We start from the raw sequence: 27138 nt of genomic DNA, 5'->3' as shown, positions 1-27138 counted from the left end.
TTAGGCTATAATAATAATCATCATTCTTATTCATATTATTATTATTATTATTATTAATAATAATAATAATAATAATAATAATATACACTACCGGTGAAAAGCTTCGAAACACTCACTCATTCTTCATTATAATTTTTTTTCACATTTTAGAATAATAGTAAGGTCATCAAAACTATGGAATAACATAAATGGAACAATGGAAATTATGTTGTGAATAAACAAAATACAAAATAAATCAAAACGGTGTTATATTTTGGCATCTTCAAAGTCGTCACCCTTCGCCTAGAATTTGCAGACATGTACTCTTGACATTTTCTTGAGGAATCACCCTGGGATGCTTTTTAAACAGTATTGAAAGAGTTCCCATCTATGTTGGGCACTTATTGGCTGCTTTTCTTTATTATTTGGTCCAAGTCATGAATTTCAAAAACTTTTTTTTATGAAATATATTAATATGTTGTCACAATTATATTTTTGTCTACAAAACTAATTTCAAACATTTAATCATACGCCTTCAGATAAAAAGATTTTTAAGATCATGAGAAACATTTCAGTCAAGTGTTTCAAAACGTTTGCCTGGTAGTGTATAAATAGGCCTATATAAGGCATATTTTCTATACAGAAACTATAAATGTAAGAGTTATATTTTAAAATTAGTTTTGAGGCACGCCTGGTTTATACCACACCTACATCCAGTTCTATCCGAATACAGAAACAGACACAAATAATTTTGTCATAGTAACAAATACAAATACAGGTTTGTGTCAGGACAAGTTAACTTGGCCCCTTTAGACTATAATGTTTTTTCCTTCTAGATTTAGCTTTACAAATCAGCATGTTACGAGCCTTTCATAATAAATAAACTAATTCAATTAATCAGAGATGTCATCATGGAATGGTGGCTAGGAAAGCCTATTTATACTTAAATTAAGCAAACAGCTATTTAATGATTAAATGTTGTTATGTAAATTGTTTGTTTGTAGTTATTAGATTCTCACTTTAAGAAAATATAAAAATTGTCCATTCAGACTTTTACATTTTTAAGGATAGATTTTGAATGTAAAAATATTTCAACACAAAAACTGGACTGCTGTCATTCAGCTTCAGAACGAACTGTTGTAACAAAATTAGCTTCCTTCCGTCACATTGTTATGCCAAACACTGAGCTGCTTTCACAAACACAGTTCCATCAAAAAGTCACGTCCAATTACAGCCTCTTACATCACAATAGTCAAACATGTCCATCTTGCGTACTGTGTGTGTTTGTGCAACATAATTTGTGGCTAGTAGTGCAAGTTCCTCATATAAAGTCTCTCTACTAACATTTAAGTAATTACAAGCAATCTTGTACCGTCAGCACACAAATACAAATCACTTACGCTATTAACGTGACAGTTGACATAGAAAACCTCTTCTGACATGTGACATTCTAGCTGAAGGAAAAAATTATTAAATACAAACAGAATTTCTCTATTCCAAAACTGAGTGAGTTGCCTTGCTGTCTACTGCATTTTAAGTAAATGCCTTCTAACACTATATAGATCAGATTCCAGCAACAAGTAATTTGTCTGTCCACACTGAATGTGAAATAGTTGTGCAGCACAATCAAAGCCAATCTGAATATATTTGCAGTTTATTATGGTTATAAGGAGCAGGATTTTGGCTTAGAGTGATGCCAATGAAAAAAGAAATCAAGCGATTGACAAACTTATCATATTTATTATTGACACATTATTTTTAGTTGAAAAAAAAAAACACTTAATAACATGGAAAAAGATTCGGTGGTGATGGGGGCAAGGCCGAGTGATGAAAATCACCTCTAACCGCTGTTTTGTGTTTGCAGTGAGAGCGTAGGGGGATTTAAAATGGCAATCCAGACTACCGGAGGGGAGAGGCAACTCTCTCTCCCCTCCGGCAGTCTGGATTGCCAGACGGAGCAGTGTGTTCATGAAAGGATAGTGTGTTGACGCTGGGAAGCATTTTGAAAATTGTGTGTGAAATAAAATTACACGATTGTTACCCATCTCCCGCTTCCTCCTTGAGAAAGTTGAAAGAACCTTGTCACAGTGGTGCCGAAACCTGGGAAAGAGGATGGATACGCTGCCATGACGTCCTCGCCACTGGAATAAGTCTTCAAGTCCCTCAACACAAGGCCCTCATGGAGCCGTGGATGGAGCAGAAGAAATGTTTCGAAGTGCTCCTTCAGGCCCAAGTGGAGGACTGGTGGGTGTTACGGAGCTGGCTGCCCCAGGTGGGGGCTTCAGCCATAAGCCAAGCAGCAGGACCCCATGTGATACTCGCTAAAACAACCCGGAGGCCATCCTGGAGCTCTCTGAGCACATGGCCAGAGCCCTGAAGTGGCTGCACTCACAGTGGGTGGTCCATCTGCTACCGCTGCTGTCCGGGGAAGCCCAACTCAAATTTGCATGGATGGGTCCTGTAACAAAGTGTCTAGGTGTGTGGTTTGTGATTCACTGGCTGGTGGAGGCGGAGTCTGGGCTGTCTATGTCAGCTATGTTTCAGAATGACGTAAGGGAGGGGGAAGTTCCGGCTTCCCCATCCCTTAGAGGATTCCCTGCTGGGGATTTTCTCTTGAGCAGACGTGAGACGAGACCCGTAGGCACGCTTTTGATCAAGTGAAAGTGATTCATGGTCAGCGTCTCCAGCCATACACCATGCTCTCATTTCCATATTTTACAATTATCAAGGATCGGTTGCATTGAGTGACACATGACACTCAGACAAAGGAAGATCCAACCCAACTGTTAGTTCCAAAGAGCCGTCGGCAAATGTTATTCCAGATGGCTCATTATAATCCGATGGAAGGTCAATTAGGGCATGAGAATACACTGAACTGTCTAATGGCCCATTTATATTGGCCAGGTACTGTATACTCCACACACTGGGGCAATTAACAAAGGAGAATTTGCTCTAGGCTCAAGAACGTCAAAGCCGGCTATATAATCTCCAAGTGGCAAGGGCCCTTTGAGCTCACACGGTGAATCTGGGAAATCGATAATGAGGTTAAGCGAACAGATAGAGGTGGAGCATGTCAGATTCACCACTTCAACCTCCTAAAACCATAGAGAGAGGTGGTCTATGTGACTTTGGCGATGGTGGTTCCGGAGAGGGAGGAGCTCGGACCAGAGGTGAACTTAAAAGTCACTGATTGTGTCAACCCGGTCACTTGCGAAGACCACCTCTCACCGACACATGTCAGGGAGGTTGCCAGGTTGCAAGGCGAATTCTCTGACGTGTTCTCGCCTCTTCCCGGTTGTACGAATCTCATAAAGCACCATATCGAAACGACTCCAGAGGTAGTGGTACGCAGTCTTCCCTACCGGTTACCCGAGCACAAAAAAAGTAGTTCTGGAAGAATCAAAGGCCATGCTAGATACGGGGGTAATAGTAGAATCCCGCAGTGACTGGGTTTTGGTTTCGAAGTGTGACGGCTCGGTCCAGTTCTGTGTGGATTATAGAAAAGTCAATGTGGTGTCTAAATTTGATCAGATAGGCGCGGCTTGCATTTATTTGACACTGGATTTAACAAATGGATTTTGGCAGATCCCTTTAACTCCCATGTACCTTGAAAAAAAAATCATTTTTCACACCGTTTGGCTTACACAAATTTGACACCCTTCATTAAGGTTTGTTCGAGGCCCGGCTACGTTTCAGTGGCTCATGGACAGAATCTTCAGACCGCACACCACTTAAGCCGCTGCCTTTCTGGATGACAGAATTATTTACAGTAACGTTTGGCAGCAGCACCTGCAGCATCTGAGGGCTGACCTGAAGCTATTGAGATGGGCAGGACTCACGGCAAACCCTAAGAAGTGTGCAATTGGACGGGAGGAATACGGTATCTGGTCTTCCACTTGGGTCATGGACAGGTGCAGATAAACTGATAAGACTGCAGGGACCGCTTGACCTAAGACAAAAAGGAGGTGAGACAGCAACTGGGGCTGGCTGGCTATTATCATATGTTTCTGCCTAATTATTTGACCATCACCAGCCTGCTGACTGATCTTACTAAAAAGGGGCACCAGATCTGGTCCAGTGGACGGAGCCAGGTCAACAGTCGTTCACACAAGTGAAAGCTGCACTTTGTGGTGTTATTGCAATCTCCTGACTTCTCTCTCCCTTTCATCTAGCAGACGGACGTATCGGACAGGGGGCTGGGAGCAGTAGTGTCCCAGATGTTGGAGGGGAGGAGCACCCTTTTGCTGTATATTAGTCGCAAGTGGATCACCCGATGATATCTAGCTCTCCAGCTGTTTAGGTTCGAGGTGGTCCACAGGCCCCCATGGGAGAGTAAGTGACAGGCTTATGTAAGTTTAAACATGTAGTTTATGGAATACAAATTTTTTTTCTTCTGCAACAGCTTTTTAAAGTGATCCGTTGTCTGTCAGACACCCCACTATAAAGAATTGGCAACAGAATCTGTCCACAAAATCTCACAAATAAACTTTTCAGCCATGCATAATAATGGGGACATCGCTTAAAGCAGGCTATTTAAAGTCCAATAATCACTTAAATTTACATTTATTGTTGAATGTGGTGAATCTGTACTCAAGCAATGCTTTAAATAATGAGGATGTTTTAAGAATAGTACACGTTAATGTATTGTGTGCTGTCAGTACACTTAAACATTACAAAAAGTTACATCTATCAATTCATCCTTTTAAGAGCACCACACCTAAAAATATTAAACACACTAGTTGGTTGTTGGATGGCTAAGTTGAACACCCTGTTGCATTTGTAGGATGTGTAACTTTATATGACTTCAGTCAGCATGTTTTCGTCGTTAGACAGTCATTCAAATGCTCCCACACAGCCGATTTTAAGGCGCTTTTTCGGTGGACACGAGTCTGGTAGATTGAATTCCTCTGTCATGTTTTGGAGTTTGTGTGTAAGCCCCAGTTTCACATGAACTGGAAGTTCAGGCTCAGTCCGCTACACTTGGTCAAGCATTATGTGGCCCCGTCCGTAACCTTAGTAACAGCTGCTCTATCTCTCAGGCACAAAAGAGAAGCTTAAACCAAAAACTCTTATATATTGCATACATCAAACTTTTGCCACGTGTAAATAAAACATTTCATTGTTTTTAACCGTAGACTAAATTCTTGCAGTTGAAATAACCATGAGATTTTTAATCGTGGTTAATAGTGAATCCATATAATCATGGCATCCCTACCTATGATCCCTTAAAATACTGCCTATGTAGGCAGCTCACAAGGTTTTGGAACAGCCGATGACATGAAAGGCTTTCTCTATGGTAGTATTCCGAAAAATATGGTGACAGACTAGATCTGAGCTTAGAGGTGCTCAGAAGATCTGAAAAAAAATGCTGTTCTTGATTTTTTTATTCAGTCTACCACTTATTAGGGTGAGAAATTGTACTATGCCTGGACAGATCCAGTTCAAATTCATCTATTTGGAGTTAAAGGGAAGGTCTGTTAAGCGATTACTGTATGGATCTGTTATCTAATTTCATTTGCAATGTAATGTGGTCATTTCCTGGGAAGAGTGAAGCATGCATTATATATTTTTAATAACGTTCGACAATTTATAGGTGTTCTATTCATAGCTGTGGCAGAGAATACGATGCAGTGACTTTTTTTAATGACCTAGTTCATCATTCGTCGGTCTCTCGGCCAGTTGCAGGAAATTTATGAGAGGAAATATTTCTGACAGCTCATAAATACTGCCATTGACTTTATCTCCTTCAGCTGCACGTCCTGTCTGAGTCCAAGGGCATGAGCAACTCATAAGGACATGTCAAAAGAGTACACAGGTGCTGTCACACATTCAGACTTTGTCATCAATTTAATAGCATTTTTCGTTTAGATGTCATGTATAGCAGTATGTGAAAAAACACGGAAAGTCATTGCTCGTGTAGCAGATGTATTCCCTCTACCTGAAAAGTGAATCTGCCAATTTTAAGGCAATTTAACATTGCGTGTGTGTGTGTATTTCTGAGCATGCATTGACTCACTGTTCAGTGTAGTGGTTGGAGCATCGCTCCAGTGGAATTTTCAGTACTCTGCTGTGAAGCCCCACGAAAAGTGACCTATCACTGTGCAGGATCTGCAGGCTCAGGATTGGTTCCTGCACGTTGTCTGGGAGAATTCTCATCTCCTCTAGGTAACATCCACGCAGACTCTTATTGGCCGTGGACAAGGCCTTGATGATGGTACCATACTCTGGTAAGTGAAAAACATGATTGAACCAATGTGTCTCCTACATTAACCCTGCAAAAACAGCCTAAGGTGGTTACCTGGTTCGCAAGCCTGGCTAAGCATGTTTGGCTTAGCAGGTTTGGCTATTTTACATGTTTTAGTATTATTATTTTTTGTGGGGGGGGGGTACTGGGAGACCAGTAATAGTCCAGTTTAAGCTTAAACCAGCCAAGACCAATGTAATTATACACACCCGGTCCCTTATCAGGCTAATAAAGCCTCCGAGAGGGATAAAGGCCGACTGCGGAGTATTGTGCGAGAGAGAGAGATAATTTACAGACATGTCCGTCATGTGTGTTTGTGTCTCCAGTTTAAGTTTTATATTAAACTATTATTTATATTGAAAAGCCGGTTCTCGCCTCCTCCTTTCCATTAACTGCTTTACACTGGTGCTGAAATCTGGGAAGGAGGAGGGATATGACGTAGTAGAGTTCTTGCCACTACCGTCCACACTTTACAGTGTACAGTTTTACAGTGTTTTTTTTTTGGGGGGTACTACACTGTTACAGGAAGTACTCCCCATTTAATTATTTCTGTTTCCCTCCCCTTGTCCCCTCCCTCATCCAGGTAGACGGGGATGACCTGCCGGCAGACAGGGAAAAAGGGACGTCCCCTCCCAGGGAAAGGGGGGTGTACGTCAAGGCAGGGGCTCCCCTCCCTTGTCTGAGAGAACGAGGGAGTAATGTGGCAGGGCGTAGGGCGGGCCGGGTCGTGATTATACACACCCGGCCCCTTATCAGGCTAATCAAGCCTCCGAGAGGGATAAAGGCAGAATGCGGAGGATTGTGCGAGAGAGAGAGATAGTTTACGGACATGTCCGTCATGTGTGTTTGTGTCCTCTGTTTAAGTTTTATATTAAACTATTATTTATATTGAAAAGCCGGTTCTCGCCTCCTCCTTTCCATTAACTGCTTTACAACCAGGAAACCACCTTAGGCTGAATTAAGCCCTTTTTGTTCATCTCTCTCTGGAGTTTCTCTCCCTAACCTGTGCCGATGTACATGACATGGTAGAGCGTGTCTCTACCCTGCACGATGTCCACAGCCAGTCTGGAGAAGCGGATGTTGTCCTGCATGACCAGAGGATCTGTGGAGATGGGCTGGACCACGTCACTCATGAGGAAGAGCCGCTGGGCGTCCTGTAGACTGCGTTCAGTTAGATTACCAACCGGACCTGAATCATTCACCGTCCCACACTGACAAAGAGAGAGAGAGAGAGAGAGAGAGAGAGAGAGATTATGTTAGAGCCAGAGATAACTGCAACTAAGCTGCAAAAATGTCATTTAGAAATTGTGACGTCACAACCATTATTTCATGCCATGACCATTCATTCAATTTTCAGCAATTAAATGGTGTGAACTACGCAGGTATGTGGAGGTTAGCCAATCATAAAGGTCTTTTACATAAAGAGGTCAAGAAAACTTGATCAAGTTTTTTTTATTATTATTGGGGGATGGGGAGTATTCACACTGACAACCACACCTGGAGTTGTGAGTTTGAATCCAGGGCGTGCTGAGTGACTCCAGCCAGGTCTCCTAAGCAACCTAATTGGCTAATTAGAGCACATTGGGAATTGGGCATGACAAATTGGGGAGAAAATTAAAAAATAATGTAAATTTAAAAAAAAAAAGAATGGGGTAAATAATGTCCAAGGACAAAGTATCAAAAATGGGGAATCTGGTGTCTTTGTCATGAAAGGGAGCATCGTCTAGAATAGGGAGTGTCCGGGAGGATCCAGGACATGGGCGGGGTCCGCCGGCCGCACACGCTCCCCTCCATGATTCCGTTGGCGGCCTGTCTTCCCTGGAGCCGCGGTGAGTGTGAGGGAATGGCAGCCCGGCATCCATGCCCGTCAGCCACCATGCATGCTCCAATCCCCCCAGCATCACATTTAATTCCTGCCAGGGGTCCGGGGGTGTGGGAAATCGGCTGGACACTCCCAGCTCTGCTCCTGGATCTGCGAGGATGCCAGTGTGCACAAGGAGATTGAAGCCGGCTTAAAAAAGAAGAGGCGCACTCTCTGATTTAATGGCAGCACCAAAAAAGCTCCATTCAATTGGCTGTCAGGAGGAATATAACAGAAACTTTAACATGCGTGCTCCAGTCAGGATCTTTGCGTTAACTGAGCACCACTGCATGAAGTTGCATGCGCTGCTGACAGTTGGTAAACTAAGTTTTGCGCAGAGACCACTCTGTGATTTTATCAAGTTTTATAAAACTGCCCCAAATGAGGCTTATTAATTATGCGCCTCTTCTATTCTCCTGCACAACTCTCCTAGTGGGCCTGGCTGAATGACGCCCCTAAGAGGTGGGGCGACAATGACGAGAGGGATGGGTGGGACATTCCGCCACAACGTACACAGTGCTACACAGACATCTTTGACTGTTGTGCCGCACCTTGATGTGTTCTCAGGGTCTCTTATATGGACGGCATGTTTTTTAGATGCCGGGTCAATTTATAAAGAACTGTTTAGTCGAAGTCTAAGGGGCCCTGAGAGGTTCAGAGATAATTATAGTTTTTCTTCTAAATTCTGACATTTTGTTAGTGCAAGAAATCTTGACTAACATTATAAGGGAAGCTGCAGCACTATTTTCTTACCTGAAAGTTTAGGATGGGGTTTGGAGTTGATAACCAACTGGTTCGAGGGTTTTCCTGATAACGGAAGGGTCCGTTAAAGGCCTGCGTGATGGCACTGAGGTTAAATGCACAAACTGCTGAAGCAGCAATACTGTTCCTGTGGACAGAAATGAGAGAATGGAAGGATGATGCTCTGACATAAATTCCACATTTTCATTTTAAAAATATTGAAGAAATATTGATTGCAGACCTTCTAAATATAATATGACAACAATTAATATATTAAAAGGACAAATTCTAAATTAATAAACAGGAAGATTATGCTCTAAAATTTGATTGAATTATCCATGCTCAAAGTTGATGTACAACTGAAGATATATGAATTCTTAAATATTATATAGAATAATAGAAATATGATTATAAAAAAAAATTACTCCTAAAAAAAACAAACACCAAAGCCACGATGATGACAAATGATTACAAGCTAAATAAAGCAGACAGAAAATGCATACATAAAAAATCCACTCACACATTGGTGGTGAAGACTCCATAGATAAGATCCTGTTCAGGCAGGTAGAAGGTGCTCTGCAGCTCATGGTAGTAGAATGGAACATCTCCAGAGTGAGAGCAGTTCAGTCGAGCCTTCATGAAGGTGGTCCAGGTGTCTTCCAGCAGGAAACGACCTCCGACATCATTCTGACACACACGGGCCACACGAGAGAACACTGTCTTCCCACAATCCTGCTCTACTGCATTCTCCCTCAGGAAGAAGAAGGTGAAGCGACCCACCTCATATGCCGAGACAAAATGAGGCTCTGAAGAGAGAAAGGTCAGGTTGGTATCTCACAATGGTGTGGTTTGACCTAACAAAATCAATATGTTTGTCTACACACTTTGTTGACAGTGCAGTCAGCTAACATTTACGTTTTTCAAGCATTTAACAACTTTTCTTTTTTTTTACTATTAATACGATCTCTAAAGTTATTCCTGCTTCTTATCATGCAGTTTGGATATGCATTGACAAAATACAAATAATTTAACCTTGTGCAAACCTGCGTCCACATGTGGACGTTGTATTTTGGCTTTGCTATATGCAATACATAATTTAAATGAGTTTAAAACAACTGAAAACTGTTTACAACAATCAACACAACGGCATGGTGTTGATTTCCGTGAAGTGCTTGCATGAGTGCAGCACCAACAAAAGTGCTTCTGGTAAGAAACCTCTTAAGTTTTTTCATTGCAACCTGTTTGGGTGTAAAGAGTAGCATCTCTAGTTTCCCTTGAAACTAGCACGCTGTTAACCATATGTGGAAATTGGGACCTTATTCCCTTAAAAGTTGAAAAAACATGTTAAGTATTTTGAATAACTTACAACATTAACACATATGTGGGTCATTTCGCTTTATTTTAATAAAAAGTGTGTTTTATTTTGTTATCACTGTACAATATGGTTCTATTCATTAACATTAGTAAATATAGGAATATATTTACTGTGCAGTTTCACACTGAGAATCAATGGGTTCATCCAAAAGATGAAAAATCTTGCTTTCAGCTGCTTTATATGGGGTTTTGATTAAATTTAGCTGCATTTCAAACTGTTCTGAGACCAGTGAAGGTTAAGTCGTTCAGTTAAAAGGGAGCAAGGGGACATCTTATAGCTTTCTATGCAGCTAAGTGCATTCACTCCTACAATCAACCAAAAGTTCAGTTTCAGGCTGCAGATGATATTTGGACCACTCAACATGTTTGGCAGACATGGGACAATGGAAATCAGTACATACAGTAGATGCAGAATTGTATAATGCTAAATGCCATTTTAACATGGTTGGCAGTTATTGGATGATGCTGGCCATTATTTTGAATAATAATTATTTATTCAGCTTTATAGAAAATCAGCTGTAATGTCTATTATGTCTGAAAAACATGAATATCTTGTTATCTGTTAGCTACGCACATATTTAATAATACTTCTCATATGTAAATATTGTAATTGTACCATTATTATTATTTAGCATTACAGTAATGAAAATTTGGGAGACATTTTTTTAAATTGTCACGTGTCGTGTTTTTTCATTCATTTTTCATTTAATAATGTCAAATTGTTTTCTTTTGATTTTGAAGTGAAATATGACCCGAACACATTCTTGACGAATTTTGTGAGATTGACTCATAAGTTGTATGTTGTCATCTTTGTACCATTGAGCCATTTGGAGTTGTACTGGGCGGTGCGCAGTGGTGGCATGTTCCCCAGACTGCGGTAGACAATGGGGTCCCGGCTTGAGAAATCGGTCACTGTGGCTGCATAAACTTCTCCACTCTCAGTTATCATAGCTGTAGAGTTGTGCCATGGGTCATAGGGACAGCGGGCCACTCCGCTGACAGTATCCAGAATATTTGCGATGTCAGTGACGGGGCGCGTCGTACAAATGGGCATGAAAGCATTAGTGCCGCAGGTGAACAAACGGCTGCCATTCAACAGGAGGACACGGATGTAGTTCTGACACTCATCCTAAAAAGACAAGAAAAGCGAAGAGACACTGCATATAATTCAACTCAAGCACAATAGACTGCAACAGTGACTGCCAATTTTTGCATCATCTTAGTTCTTTCCCATTCATTTTCTCCATAGGAATTCAAAAGCTTTTTAAGAGTTTTAAGACTTCAACCAAATTATAGTCTTTCTGCTCTAAAAAAATAACATCCAGTTATAATGAATGTTAGGTTGTCAGTACACAATCTGTCTTTCTGCTCTAACAAAATAACATCCAGTTATAACAAACATTAAGTTGGCAGCTAGCTCGGTAGGTAGCTAAAATAAGTTCAGTCGTGAAAACTCTCGGAAAGATTTAGCAAGTTAATGTGGGTATGATATTTTGATAGGATACTGGCCTTGGCAGACTAGATCTGCTAAATATGCTGCTGCAGAGCAAGTGCATAGACCTATTACTGCTAGAAAATACTCATAAATACTGAGTTTGCAGATCTAGACATGTAGCAGATCTAGACATGTGAAGCTGGGGTGGAGATGGGTTTCAGAGAAAAATTTATTTTGCTTATTTGCTTATGCTTATCAGCAAAACTGAGCCATTTCAATGTTAGACAAAGAGAGAGACTCAAGTTGATTGGCTACTTGATAAGTCAGAGGACCAATCAGCTTACACCATGCGAGCCGATTGGCTAACAGATAACAAGTCAAAGAACCTATCAGCTTGCACCACATTGAGTTGCATGGCTGAACTTTGGTCATTTCATGTTACCTAGATAGCATCTTCTAACCACCAAATAAAATCGCTGCAGTGGCAATTGATGTGATTCCCATTTCCACTGTTATAGTAAATTCTCTGATTGGTGGATTTACTTTTAGGATTATGGGTTATGTAGTGCTTCACCAGGAATTCAGCTAAAAACAGCTTAAATCAGCCCAATTTGGTTTTCTGGCCACCAGGCTTGTTTCCACTGGCCAGGCTGGTCTGGTTTGAAGGATTTAGAGAGGTTTGGAGCACTTGAGAGCTGGTCGTCTTAAAAGGTGTATATGTTATCAAAATAAGTCAGTTTCTCAATGAAGATTTTGAATGGGATTTTTTACTTCTGGAACTCACTTTATAACACCCATTCATTCAAAGAGCTCAAAGTAAAACCAAATACTCCTCACCCAAACATACCACCTCTCCATCACCCTCCTCACCTTTGTTTTTCCTTTGCTCTGGCAGGATCTCCTGGTGGTCTCGTCTACACCCCATTCCGATGCCTGCGATGAACAGACAACTGAGATCATGGTTGGAAATGAAGCTACTGAGAGATACTGTAACAAGTTCAGCATGGTCTCTAATTCACATGCATCTTTTATAACCAATTAACTTTAAATTATTTTTTGAGATCTTTTGAGTATTATCAAAACTCACTTTAAACTTCATGCCTCAAAACTTCCTCCCAAGTCCCAAAACAAAAAAAGCGTCAAGCTGCAAAAACGGCTCAATCTTAAATCAATGATCACATATGATTTTGGAGCAAAACTACAGGTCAAAGACTAACCGTAGTTAGAAAAATACAAGGAAGAAAAACTGTAAAGTGGGTGACATGCAGGAATTCTAAACAGAATGAGAAATTTAAATCAATATTTATTTCACTACGTTAAGACATTCTAAAGTCATACAGATCCTTCTTGGAACACTAGTGACTTATTATTCATACAAATCTGTGAACAAGTTTTGATATAAACCATCAAAACGAAATAATTCACTACAATGAATCGACTTCCAAAACTTTTAAAGAGCACAACTTAAAATCAGTTTTAAAGTAAAACTGCAAAAGATTAATAGTTATAGGAATTGCTTTCATTTACTCCTCAGCTTAAATAAGTGTGCAGATAATACAACAATGACAATAAATAAATACAATAATGGAGGGCAGAAAGATTTGTTGAATTCCACAACATGACTCTATGGTGAGGCAGACAGGCGAAAAAGCAATTGTGTGATTTTTAATGAGCAAACACTGGATGGTTTGTCATGATCGCTTTCATTTACTTATGTGAAACGAAAACTCCTCAAATATATTTTTCCGATCAATTTAAAAGTTCTTCCTCTCTTTTGATCCTTGTTCCTCCCTCTCCTTTCTTAGGCTTCTTTGTCATGTTTATCTGTTGTTATTGCCTCAAAAATAATGAGCTAGACCAGGCGAGCACACACACACACACACACACACGAAACTAAGAATAAAGCATGATTTTGTTTTGGGTGTGACCTTTATTGAAGGCATCATCTGAAGAAATGTGCAGATCCCAGCAGACACTCAATGGAGTGACAGGAGTGAAGAGTTCACAGATAAAACAACTCTTCACACATTAACATCTGTGATGGGGGAAGTTTTATGACAAAGATAACAAACATAGCCAGAACCAGCTCACTAGACTCACACTATTACACAAGAAGTGATTTAGAGCGAAGACAAACTCTACGCAAGTCGCAGACAAGTAGTTGAGGCAAAATAGGGTTTCCTTTTGCACTGTGGACTTCCAGAAAGTCTCGTTATTTTTTTGTATTTGTGTACTAACAATGTCCAACAATGTACATGTATCACAGGATTTTTATATTTTTTTTCCAACCATAGTGTCATTTCCAGCACATCTCAAATTATAAATTGTGTATTTTTTATATTTTTAAAACAGAATGACCAAATATTTTGTCCTGCAGAGAATAATTTTATAGCTAACGCTATGTATCTTCAACACACAATGAAATAATATTTTCACACTTTTTGCATAATTTAGCAAATTTACAGCATGATTGGAAATGACGGCCAATTAAATATTCTGCTCACAAGTTATATTTACCTTGATTTCATCTTTGTTGTCTTTAAACATCACTTGCTCTTCCCTAACACTTTTGTCCACTTCTTTAACAAGTACACAACATTTTGAAAAAATGGTGGAAATGAGGCCACAAATGTGGGGCAGTCGCAATTTTTGAAATATTTATAGAATTATTTTCCCAAAATAAATATCGAAATGGTTTGTTTACTCATTGTTTAGATTATCATAGTTTTAAAAATGCAACAATTTGTATTTTTATAATGGATTTTCCAGCCTGATCTCATAATTATATTTGAACGTTTTATTTGTAATATTTAAACACGCATATTTGTACATTTATATTATATATTTGCATGGGTGTAAAGTAATTAATTACAAATACTCACATAACTGTAATTAACTACTTTTTCCAAAATAAAATTAAGTAGTTTAAAAATTGTATACTTTATTAATTAATTAATTAAATGCTGTAACTGTACTTTTACTGTGCTATTTTCCCACAGCCTGTGTTCGCTACTTCCCTGTCCTGATTTTATTTTTATCTATCAACATGATTGGCTAGGGACTCGTGACTCCCATCCAATCAAATCATACATAAAAAACTTGAATGGCAGCTGCAGATCTGGTGCAAAATTTTATGGATGTGGAGAATGCCTCAAGCACAGTTTACAGCTGAACAGAACCGCCCGCACCTGAAAGGGCTTTTCGCAGTTAAAAAGGCCAATTGTTTGATCGTGTCATGTGAGTTTAACTTGCTCAAGCCAGATATCAGCATTAATCCTGCCTCTAATTTGAAGAAACATATTGAGGTAAATGTAATTTTCTATATTTAACCTATGTTAAACATCTACAACAGGGGTGTTCATTACATCAATCACGATAGCAAGAGCACCACTGGTTGGTTGATCTAGATGAAATATAAAAGATTTACTTTTTATTTATAAGATTTACTGTAGCTGCTTGTTGTTTGATTGACAGGCAGCTAATGTTTGAGCGCTATTGCGGTTCGCACCTAAATTATCAAATACACTTTATTATTCCGGCAATGCCTGTCTTGGTGAGGATTTAATGTAAATGCAGTCGTTTATGTCTAAAGTGAATATAAACAGTGGGACAACAAGCGTATATGCATCAAAATTTTGGACTTGAAGTGTGCATTTGAGCAATAGGCTATGTCATAAAAAGGCTATTAATCAAACAACATTAACAAGGAAACTAAAAACCTCTCATTACTTTTGGCCGAATAACTTGAGTAGCTTTAATAGTATTAATGTAATAGAATAAAACACTGATGTGTTTAAATATTGTTAATTTTATAATAATAATGACCCCTGATGTAGAGTGTGTGTTAATTGGTATAATCAATTACCAGGAAAGATAAAATAATTTATAATTATGCTTATATATATATATATATATATATATATATATATATATATATATATATATATATATATGCTTAATTATGCTTTATAAAGATCAACATTTGAAGAGCAATACTTCAGACAGAACATTCCACCAGTCACAAATTTCAGAAAATTGTGCATCATGCATTAGAATGAGAACACAACTATTTCTGGGCTTAAAAGATACAAGAACTAAATCAATATTGAACATTGTATCTCAAAAGGAGGACAATATGTATATATTTACTGATTTATTGATATTTTAGATCCCTTAACCCTACCCCTATACATAATTACTTTTCAACAACATAAAAACTGTAAGCTGATTAATGTACACTGACAATCATTTCTGTTACATCATACTAATTTATATATATATATATTAGAGCTGAAGTCTTCTGAGAGTGAAACATGAATTTAAATTATTCCATGTAGTTTCTCGGCGTTGTATAATAATTAAAGAACTGGCATATTAGCAAACAGTTCTCAAAATTATTTAATGTCTCATTTAAACAAAATTCCATTTACCTACTGCTTACCATGTGCAAAAGGGTAACACTTTACAATAAGGTTCCAATCAATCAATCAATCAATCAATCTATCAATTTATTATTTATAGAGCACAATTAAAAACAACTACCTTTGACCAATGTGCTGTACAATAAAACAAAAATTACCATCAGATACAATCAGCACAATGTCACACATAATACAAAATCAGAGCAAATACAGTGAAGCATCACGTCATAAATTATAGGCCAAATCAAAATCTAAAGATTTTTAGTTTAGATTTAAAAATAGGCAGTGTGGGGGCAGTTCTAATTTGATTTGGTAGGCTGTTCCAAAGTTTGGGAGCTGCTACTGCAAATGCCGATCGCCCCTAGACTTTAACTTTGATTTTGGAACCACCAAAAAAGGCTTTGATCGGTGGACCTGAGAGCTCTCACTGGGTGGTGATCTATCAACAGGTCAGAGAGATATGAGGGTGTTAAACCATTTCTAGACTTAAAAACCAATATGAGCACTTTAAAATCAATTATACAGTGAACAGGTAACCAATGCAAAGACTGTAAAATAGGGGTAATATGTTCCTGCTTTCGAGCCCCTGTTGAAACTCTAGCAGCCGCGTTTTGAACCATCTGAAGGCGACCTAAAGAAGAATGGCTAATTCCCAGGCATAGAGAGCTGCAGTAATCAAGCCTAGTGGAAATGAAAGCATGAATCACCATTTCAAAATTCTCAAACAAGAGAAAACCATTAACATTGGTTCATGCATAAGGTTCCATGAATAACCAATGAACAATATAGGTTTTACTGCTTTTATTAATCTTAGATCATGTTAATTTATAAAAATACAATTGTTCATTGTTAGTTGCATTAACTAATGTTAACATATACAACTTTACATTTTTAAAATGTATTAGTATATGTTGAAATTAACATTGACCAAGATTAATAAATGCTGTGAAAGTACTGTTCATTGATATTTCACGTTAACTAATGTTGTTAACTAATGTTAACAAATGCAACCTTATTGTAAAGTGTTACGCATAAATAATTAAAATGATTCAGACATAAATCCGTTCACTTTCCTCTTTTCCAAACTAAACTGCTTTCTTGTTATTTTGAAAAAACAAAGAGAGACATACATAAAGCATGAGTTCAGAAAGTGATTATCAATCTAACCATGTCTTTGCAGACATTTACTAAAAAAACATGTGTAAGACACTTTCATTTGAAGAGCAGAATTCACCCTGAAAAGATCTTGAGGGGTCAGAGTTGAGTCACCTCTGGATGTTCAGGGGGTTGTGTTTTCTCTCTAACACACTCAAGATCTTCTCCTCCTTGTCTTCTCTAGCAGGCACAATCTTTAAAATTGACTTAAGGCCATATGGTTTTGGAATGATTAACAAAAACCATGGTACATTTTTGTATGCAGTGTTCCTCAAATGCACAGGAAATGCTAAATTAAATCTAACTGAATATCCAGTTTCACCCAGAAAAGCGTATCATTACAGAGATAAAAATAGATATCAAATACAGCTTTATGTTGACTTCAGAAGTGCATTGAGAATGGTGTGCATCCTCAATTCTAGCCCAAACAGTTTCAGAGTTATTAGAAACCATTTTACTTTTCTGAATTCAATGTTGCTCAAACGCATAGGAAATGTTTGAATGTTGAATGAAATCTTAAGCGAAGATATGTACAGGACTTCAGTTTAAAGGACTTGTCATATGTGTGTGTTTGAGTATGTGTATGCTCAAGGGAGTGACTGTGGGTCACTCTTGTGGACACAGGGTCATGAGGTCACCCTAAATCACTGGATTCTGACAGATTCTTGTGAGATCTGCCCACTCTCAGGGAGTCTTCTACAAACCCCAGTGATATCACTCTTAAATATCACACAGCAGCGCAAAGCTTTCAACAGGCATGCCACACAAGCAAAACACAATCAGAGGACTACAAACAATGTTGATTATTGCTCTCAAATGATCATATAACTGAAAAATATGCTATTTAAAACCACTAACAGATGTGATCACTCTCTTTTGGCCACTAAACAGCCAAACACATCTGTAGAGACACAAATAAGTATAGTATGTCTTCAAATTGCATGCATAAGTTAAAAGGAATATTCTTGGTTAAATAAAGCTTACATGTCCGAATATGCATACTTCCTTACTATTGACAGTATGCTAAAAGCAATACATCAAATGACAGTATGTCCGAATCCTTAGTGCAATGTATTGTATATTTATATACACACATGTATATCTATATCTTACAGCACTTCCATCTTACAGACCTAATATACACACACACACACACACACACACACACACACATACACACACACACACACACAGTTGAAGTCAGTTCACACAACAGAGCCAAATACATTTAAACTCAGTTCAACATTCCTAACATCGTAGATAACATTCCCTGTCGTTGGTCAGTTAGGATCACTTCTATATTTTAAGAATGTGACATGTCAGAATAATAGTAGAGAGAATGATTTATTTCAGCTTTTATTTCTTTCATCTCATTCCCAGTGGGTCAGAAGGTTGCATACACTTAGTAGCATTGCCTTTAAATTGTTTAACTTGAGTCAAACGTTTTGGGTACCCTCCCAGAATCTTCTCACTAAGTTGTTGGAATTTTGGCCCATTCCTACAGACAAAACATGTGTAACTGAGTCAGGATTGTAGGTCTCCTTGCACGCACATGCTTTTTCAGTTCTGCCCACAAATTTTCTATCAGATTGATGTCAGGGTTTTGTGATGGCCACTCTATTACCTTAACATATTTGTCCTTAAGCATTTTGCCTCAACTTTGGGTGTATGCTTGGGGTAAATGTCCATTTGGTAGACCCTTTTGACACAAGCTTCAACTTCCAGGCTGATGTTTTGAGATTTTGCTTCAATATATCCATATACATTTCCTTCCTCATGATGCCATCTATTTTGTGCACCAGTCCCTCCTGCAGCAAAGCACCCCCACAACATGATGCTGCCACCCCCATGCTTTACAGTTGGGGATGGTGTTCTTCGGCTTGAAAGCCTCACCCTTTTTCCTCCAAATATAACGATGGTCATTATGGCCAAACAGTTACATTTTTGTTTCATCAGACCAGAGGACATTTCTCCATCTTTGTCCCCATGTGCAAACTGTAGTGTGGCTTTTTATGGTGGTTTTGGAGCAAAATCATCTAAACAAAATCCAAAATAAATCAAAACTGTGTTATATTTTAGCATCTTCAAAGTCGTCACCCTTTACCTAGAATTTGCAGACATGTACTCTTGATATTTTCTCAACCAACTTCTTGAGGTATCACCCTGAGATGCTTTTTAAACAGTATTGAAGGAGTTCCCATCTATGTTGGGCACTTATTTGCTGCTTTTCTTTATTATTTGGTCAAAGTCATCAATTTTTTAAAAACATTTTTTATTATAAAATTTTTGTTACAGAATTAAATAAATTAATATGGTGGCACAATTATATTATTGTATACAAAACTAATTTCAAACATTTAAGCATATGCCTTCAGATCAAAATATATTTAAGATCATGAGAAACATTTCAGTCAAGTGTTTCAAAACTTTTGACCGGAAGTGTATACTGTATATACAATGGTGGCCACACTTTTGGAATAATGTACAGATTTTACGCTTATGGAAAGAAATTGGCACTTTAATTCAATACAGTGGCATTCAGCTGATCACAAAGTATAGTCAGGACATTACTGATGTAAAAAAAACAGCACCATCACTATTTGAAAAAGTAAATTTTGATAAAATCTAGACAGGCCCCATTTCCAGCATCCATCACTCCAACACCTTATCCTTAAGTAATCATGCTAAATTGCTAATTTGTTACTAGAAAATCACTTGCCATTACACCAGAGTTGAAAGCTATTTGTTTCATTAAATCAAGCTTAACATAATCTTTGTGTTTGTTTTTGAGTTGCCACAGTACGCAATAGACTGGCATGCCTAAAATGTCAATATTAGGTCAAAAATAGCAAAAAAGAAAAAAGCTTTCTCTAGAAACTCATCAGTCAATTATTGTTTTGAGGAATGAAGGCTATACAATGTTTGAAATTGCCAAAAAACTGAGGATTTCATACAAAGGTGTACACTAGAGTCTTCAAAGAAAAAGGACAACTGGCTCTAACAAGGACATAAAGAGATGTGGAAGGACAGATGTAGGACTAAACAATAGGATAAGAGTACATCAGAGTCTCTAGTTTGAGAAATAGACTCCTCACATGTCCTCTGCTGACAGCTTCATTGAATTCTAACCACTCAACACCAGATTCATGTACAACAGTAAAGAAGGCTCAGGGGTGCAGGCCTTATGGGAACAATTGCAAAGAAAAAAATACTTTTGAAACAGAAAAACAAAAAGAAAAGGTTAGAGTGGGCAAAGAAACACAGACATTGGAAAACAAATAATTGGAAAACAGTGTTGTGGATCTGAACCCTATTGAGCTTTGTGGGAACAGCTAGTCTGTAAGGTGCGTGAGAAGTGCCCGACAAGACAGCCACATCGGTTTTTTTTAATTTATTTTTTTTTATTATTTTTATCAGAACAAGGTACACTGAAAGTATACAGTGACATAAACACTATTGAAGGCCTTGCTTTTTCAAATTTTTCACCCACAAATTCCCATCCCAACACAACTTTCCCCCCCCCCAAAAAAAAAAAAAAAAAAAAAAAAAAATATCAATAAAGGGGGTTTAATAATCAAATTATTTTAAAGAGGGAGGAGTATATTCTTCTCAAAATAGTTTATTAAAGGGTCCCATGTTTTGTAAAATGTTCTGGTTGATCCCCTGAGAAAATATTTAATTTTTTCAGTTTTTAGAAACATCATTAGATCACTAAGCCATGCTGACATAGTAGGTGGACTGTGTGATTTCCACTCTAGGAGAATTCTTCTTCTAGCTATTAATGTGGCAAAAGCCAGGGCATTCTCTTTATTTTTAGCTATTTGGAAGTCATCGCCTCTAACTCCAAACAAAGCCATTATTGGGTTAGGGTGAATTTTTAATTTAAAAGCTGAGTTTAAAATCTCAAAGACTGAAATCCAAAATTGTCTCAGTTTAGGACATGACCAAAACATATGGGTTAGATCTCCCTTTGATGCCTTGCAGCGGTCACACGTTTCACCTATATTTGGGTACATTTTAGCCAATTTTGTTTTACTATAATGAATACGGTAGAGAACTTTCATTTGAATCAGATTGAGTCTTGCACAAGATGAAGTCCCATTTACTCGATCAACAGCTCTAACCCAGGAAGACAGCCACATCTATGGCAAGCGCTGCAGGATGCGTGGGGTGAAATGTTAAATGAGTATCTGGACAAACTGACAGCTAGAATGTCAAGGATCTGCAAAGCTGTCATTGCTGCATGTGGAGTATTTTTGGATAAGAATTCTCTTAAGTAGTTTAAAAAAGTAGTTTTTGATTGTGATCAGTTGAATGCCACTTTGGTGATTAAAAGTACCAATTTCTTTCCATATGAGCAGAATCTTTACATTATTCCACACTTTTTGTTGCCAGTGTGTGTGTGTGTGTGTGTATGTATATGTATATATATATATATATATATATATATATATATATATATATATATATATATACACACACTCACCTAAAGGATTATTAGGAACACCATACTAATACTGTGTTTGACCCCCTTTCGCCTTCAGAACTGCCTTAATTTTACGTGGCATTGATTCAACAAGGTGCTGAAAGCATTCTTTAGAAATGTTGGCCCATATTGAATCAGGAGATTGTCTTGACCAGGATCACACCCCTAAATGCATTGAAGCAACTGCCATGTGATTGGTTGATTAGATAATTGCATTAATGAGAAATTGAACAGGTGTTCCTAATAATCCTTTAGGTGAGTGTATATATATATATATATATATATATATATATATATATATATATATATATATATATATATACACATATATACACACATACACATACACATTAAGGCTGTGAATCGATTAAAAATGTTTCACAAATTAATTAAATTGCACAGTTTTTTGTGATTAATCATGATTAAACATGGTTCATGACATATTACAACAAACATTAAAAACTATATGTCAGATTATATTATATGAATATTAGAATACTACTTTGACAGTTTTAACCTGTATGTCTTCATAGTACATCAAGCAAATTGTATTTCAAATTAGCATTCTTTTTCATGACACAAACCCTGTAGAACCAATTTTAATAAATATTTTTTGGCTGCTGGTCTTTCTTTTGAAGAGAAACAGATGGAAGAGGTTGAATCAGGACAAGCACGGATACAGCTCTTGCTAAGCTCAATGCTTAGAAAGCATCTAAACAATCACAGTTTGTGTATGCGTGTGTGTATTTAAGATTGAACAGTGTATGCATGCAAGTCAGCACTTTGAACATGTGGGTAATCAAATTATAAGATTGTGTGTGTGTGTGTGTGTGTGTGTGTGTGTGTGTGTGTGTGTGTGTGTGTGTGTGTGTGTGTGTGATAACTTAAATGGACAGTACTAGCTTTGCATTCGTAGAGCTTTCAGGGTGATTGGATGGACATATGGGGAAAGGAAAAAGAAAAGAGAGAGAGATCTTACCTGCAGGAGAGAGATGTTGCTCAGACTCAGCCTGAAGAGATGGTTTCTACACACAAAGAGATGTTTTAGGTTTGTCACACATTCTAGATTTTGTATGTGTGTGTGAGTGAGTGATTACTTGGCTTAAAAAAACTGAGCTTAAAACCAAACACTTCTGCCAACAGAGGTTTACTTGCAAATGATGCACACTGTTTCATCAAAAACAGTTAGCACCAAACAGCTATTAAACTGATGATATCCATGGTTCTCATTTAGAGCCGATGCTAAAGCATTGATATGATTAGCACTACGCCATCGGTCACAATTTTCCGGTGATACAATTTAGGCCACATATGCACTAATACCATGGATTTTTCTTTTCTAATCATATAACACAAACTGTGTCCCATCTGTTGACTTCAATTTAATCAATACACTCTCAAGGTTGAGAATTTTTTACCTCTTAATTTATTACCTTTAAAATGAAATAAACAACTCATATTTTATGCCATAATATGTATAACTGGGATTATAATGGAATATTAAGAACTATGTATATCAGATGTTACAAATAAAAGTCACATTTTGAATTTCAGGGCATTTGTCACCTTTGATGGCATTTTTACACCGAGCCCCCCTTATTTTGAAAATTTAATTAATTTTGCTACGTTTACGCCTTCCATCCACACTGGAATGCCATTTTCCGCCACAAAAATAAAAATGCTCTTCATTACCATATACTTAATACAATAACCAGTGGTGAATTCTCAGGCCCAGCAAAGCCTTCTCTACTGGCCTAACATACCAAATACATTTATATTTTTCATCCTTTCATTCTCAATCACCTTTTTGCCTATGTATTTTTAACCACTTTCCACTCTTAATTAATCTACAAACAAATAGAGAAAAACTAAAAGTTTATCCAGTCAAAATGTATTCCTTAATGCTTACAAGCAAAGTGTGACAACGGTTTCACACATCACATGCCCAAAGCAGCGTGTGAGTTTGAGCTCCACCCCCTCATGCCTTCAGAATTTCCACAGAATCCCTCACAGAAAGAAAAACAGTGCAAATGATTGATTTATTTGTTCTTGGTGGGTGTGATCTTTAGGATAGGTCCAGGTCGACTCCTTCTAGCTGGCCTTGAGTGATGCAATCACGCATTAAGTAATGTGCATAATTTGAAAGCAAAAAGCACGAGTTCGTCATAACTACCGCCATTGAGAAATTGATACTTATGGATTTTAAAACACAAGATGTTCTGCAGGACCGTGCCATTGCTTGATTTATTAAATGGGAAAGGAGGACTGATTTTCACTTCAAATAAATTGGTAAGTGCTTTTTGCATTGTTATAGGAACATCAGGAGTTTTCTAAATGTAAATTAAGCTTCTTGAGCATTCAGTGTCTGACCAAGTTTTGAAAAGTGCTGCGTTTCATTCAACTCAGAAAGTCGGAATAATTTAAGTCAGAATTACAACTTGTAGACTCGTGCAAAAATTCTCCAACTCCGATTTCGTCGAGATGCAGGTGCATGATGCCACACAAATATATAGACACTCAGGGAGATATACAAAGTAAGTGATAAACATTCACTTTATTAAGTAACATCAATAAATGAGTTTGTTTCCACATTACATGATATTAAAGCTTGTTTAACAAACGCCTGCAGAAACAGGTGTATAAAACATTATACTCTCTTTTGATTATCGTTCACCTGAAGCACAAATACTAGCGCTGCAGCATTGTTTATCAGTTGGGTTGCTAGGAGACATCTCTAATGAGAGACAAACCCCTGCTAAGCTAACGGGAGCGTTGCAGTTTTGTTAACATAAACGTCATCTTCGGAATATCGGGGAATAGAATGCATTTATGGTCATAGATACCAAGTAGGAATATCCCACATCCAACTTGAATGGAACGCAGCATAACCGTGTACCTTGAAGATATGAAATTTATTGCAAGCAACATTTAAAATATTGCAAATATTATTAGATAGATGTTTTCAGGTATTACAGACCTCCTTGGTAGATTCATATGAAAAATTATGATTTTCAAGTTCTGGCTTTCGTGCGTGGACGTGTTTTTAAAATGTCAGTTGGTATAATTAAAACTCTGATGCATTACGTCTTAAAACTGCGTTTTCTTAATGGCATGAATCACACCAAAGGCCTAGACTTAAAACGCATGGCCAGCGGCTGACAATAACATTAGGTGACTGAAAACGGAGGTTTCAAACTTAAATGGATTAGTGTGGAAGTGGCCTTAAAATGAGTCACCAGAAGTGAGCTAAATCTGATCAAATCATTTGGAAAATTGGACCCACTGTAACTTCTATGTACTAATGTACAAACAGGTTCAGTGTTGGGTAATGTTACTTTTGCATTACGTTTTTCATATTTATAATAAAGACTCAATAACAGGAATATGCATGATTTGTTTTTCTATCTACATGGCATGCAGCCAATATGAATAATGAAGAATAACCACTGTCTTACCTAAAGCAGCAAAGTCCAACCCTTGAACCTGTATGATATACAGTTGAAGTCAGATGTTTACATACACTTTAGGCAAATACATTTAAACTCAGTTGTTCACAATTCCTGACATTTAATTTTAGAAATCATTCCCTGTCTTAGGTCAGTTAGGATCACTAATTTATTTTAAGAATGTGAAATTACAGAATAATAGTCGAGAGAATGATTTATTTCAGCTTTTATTTCTTTCATCACATTCCCAGTGGGTCAGAAATGTAAATAACATTTTTAAGTATTTGGTAGCATTGCCTTTAAATTGTTTAACATGAGTCAAACATATTGGGTAGCCTTCTACAAGCTTCTCACAATAAGTTGTTGGAATTTTGGCCTATTTCTCCCGACAGAACTGCTGTAACTGAGTCAGGATTGTAGGCCTCCTTGCTCACACATGCTTTTTCAGTTCTGCCCACAAATGTTATATCAGACTGAGCTCAGGGCAACACGATGATGCCACCCACATGCTTCACGGTTGGAATGGTGTTCTTCGGCTTGCAAGCTTCACCCATTTTCTTCCAAATATAATGATGGTCATTATGGCAAAAAATAAAATTTTAGTTTCAACAGACCAGAGGAAATTTCTCCAAAATGTAATATCTTTGACCCCATGTGAAGTTGCAAACTGTAGTCTGCCTTTTTTATGGCGGTTTTGGAGCAGTGGCTTCTTCCTTGCTGAGCAGCCTTTCAGGTTTTTTCGATCTAGAATTAGTTTAACTGAAGATATAGATACTTGTCTACCTGTTTTCTTCCAGCATCTTCACAAGGCATTTTCTGTTGTTCTTGGATTGATTTGAACTTTTCACACCAAACTACGTTAATCACTAGGAGACAGAATGCATTTCCTTCCTGAGCGGTATGATGGATGCGTGGTCCCATGGTGTTTATACTTGTGGACTATTGTTTATGCAGATGAACGTGGTATCTTCAGGCATCTGGACATTGCTCCCAATTATAGGGACAGTTAACTTGGTGTATGTAAACTTCTGACCCAGTGGAATTGTGATAGTCAATTAAAAGTGAAACAATCGGTCTGTAAACAATTATTGGAAAAATGACTTGTGTCATGTACAAAGTAGATGTCCTAAACGACTTTCCAAAATGATAGTTTGTTAATAAGAAATCTGTGGAGTGGTTACATTTTTTTTATTTTTTATTTTTTATGATTTCAACCTAAGTGTATGTAAACTTCTGACTTCAACTGTATGTCATTATATGCGGTGCCCCTCGACAATGTCAGAGTCAACTTAAGATGTTTTTCAGAAGTCAGGATAAAATTCAGTGGGGAACACCAGCCTAATATGTTCAAGGAATAAGTCTGATGAATTAAAAAATTAATTGAAAATTAAGTCATCTCAGAGCATGCTTGTTTTGAGTTTATCCACGGTGCTTACTCTGGAAAGGCTACTGCAAACGCACATGATGATACAACTTGAATGGAATCATTTTTAATGCTACAAAAATGTCATACAAATGATAAGTTTCAGGAATCAATGTACTTGCTTATTATAAAGCAAAAATTTAGAATATTTTTAGAAACCAAGACTTTTCTCTGCGTACACAAACCATGTAGTGCATTGCTCGCAACTGCTGATCCAGAGACAGCTTTTCTCATCCCATTTGCCCAGTTATGGGGAGCTCTAACATGTAGCAGTTCGGCTGCATAAGACAGTTAATTGAGCGAGTATTTCACCCTTTATATCATGTCGTGGCCAGTGGAAGGCTAGTCTAATAATCCCTCTGCCTAAACGCGTTTACTGATTTTTAATGCAGTGTAAATACACCTGATTCAATCGCATGTCACTCAACTGAAAGTTGTATGCTTTAACACAGAGGAGTTGATGCAAGCTGATTCTAGAAAAGTAGTTACAGGCAGCTTTAAAACAAAGCAATTCAGATGCACAAAAAGTCAGCGATCATTCCACATTGTATTTCAATGTATAATCATGGCGTG

At 37.7% G+C, this 27138-nt stretch overlaps 1 protein-coding gene across 1 annotated transcript in view; it reads right to left on the bottom strand.

Moving 5' to 3' along the window:
• Positions 1 to 27138, bottom strand: part of LOC127654477 (semaphorin-5B-like) — a 91344-nt gene that overhangs the window by 17646 nt on the left and 46560 nt on the right. Inside the window, 7 exon segments of the mRNA XM_052141698.1 lie at positions 5996 to 6203; positions 7227 to 7434; positions 8838 to 8973; positions 9346 to 9631; positions 11016 to 11328; positions 12505 to 12567; positions 22676 to 22721. Coding sequence (XP_051997658.1) covers positions 5996 to 6203; positions 7227 to 7434; positions 8838 to 8973; positions 9346 to 9631; positions 11016 to 11328; positions 12505 to 12567; positions 22676 to 22721 — 1260 coding nt within the window.

The sequence above is a fragment of the Xyrauchen texanus genome, chromosome 13 (genome assembly GCF_025860055.1).
Source record: "Xyrauchen texanus isolate HMW12.3.18 chromosome 13, RBS_HiC_50CHRs, whole genome shotgun sequence".
Classification (NCBI taxonomy): Eukaryota; Metazoa; Chordata; class Actinopteri; order Cypriniformes; family Catostomidae; genus Xyrauchen; species Xyrauchen texanus.
This window is presented reverse-complemented; position numbering and strand designations above follow the sequence as displayed.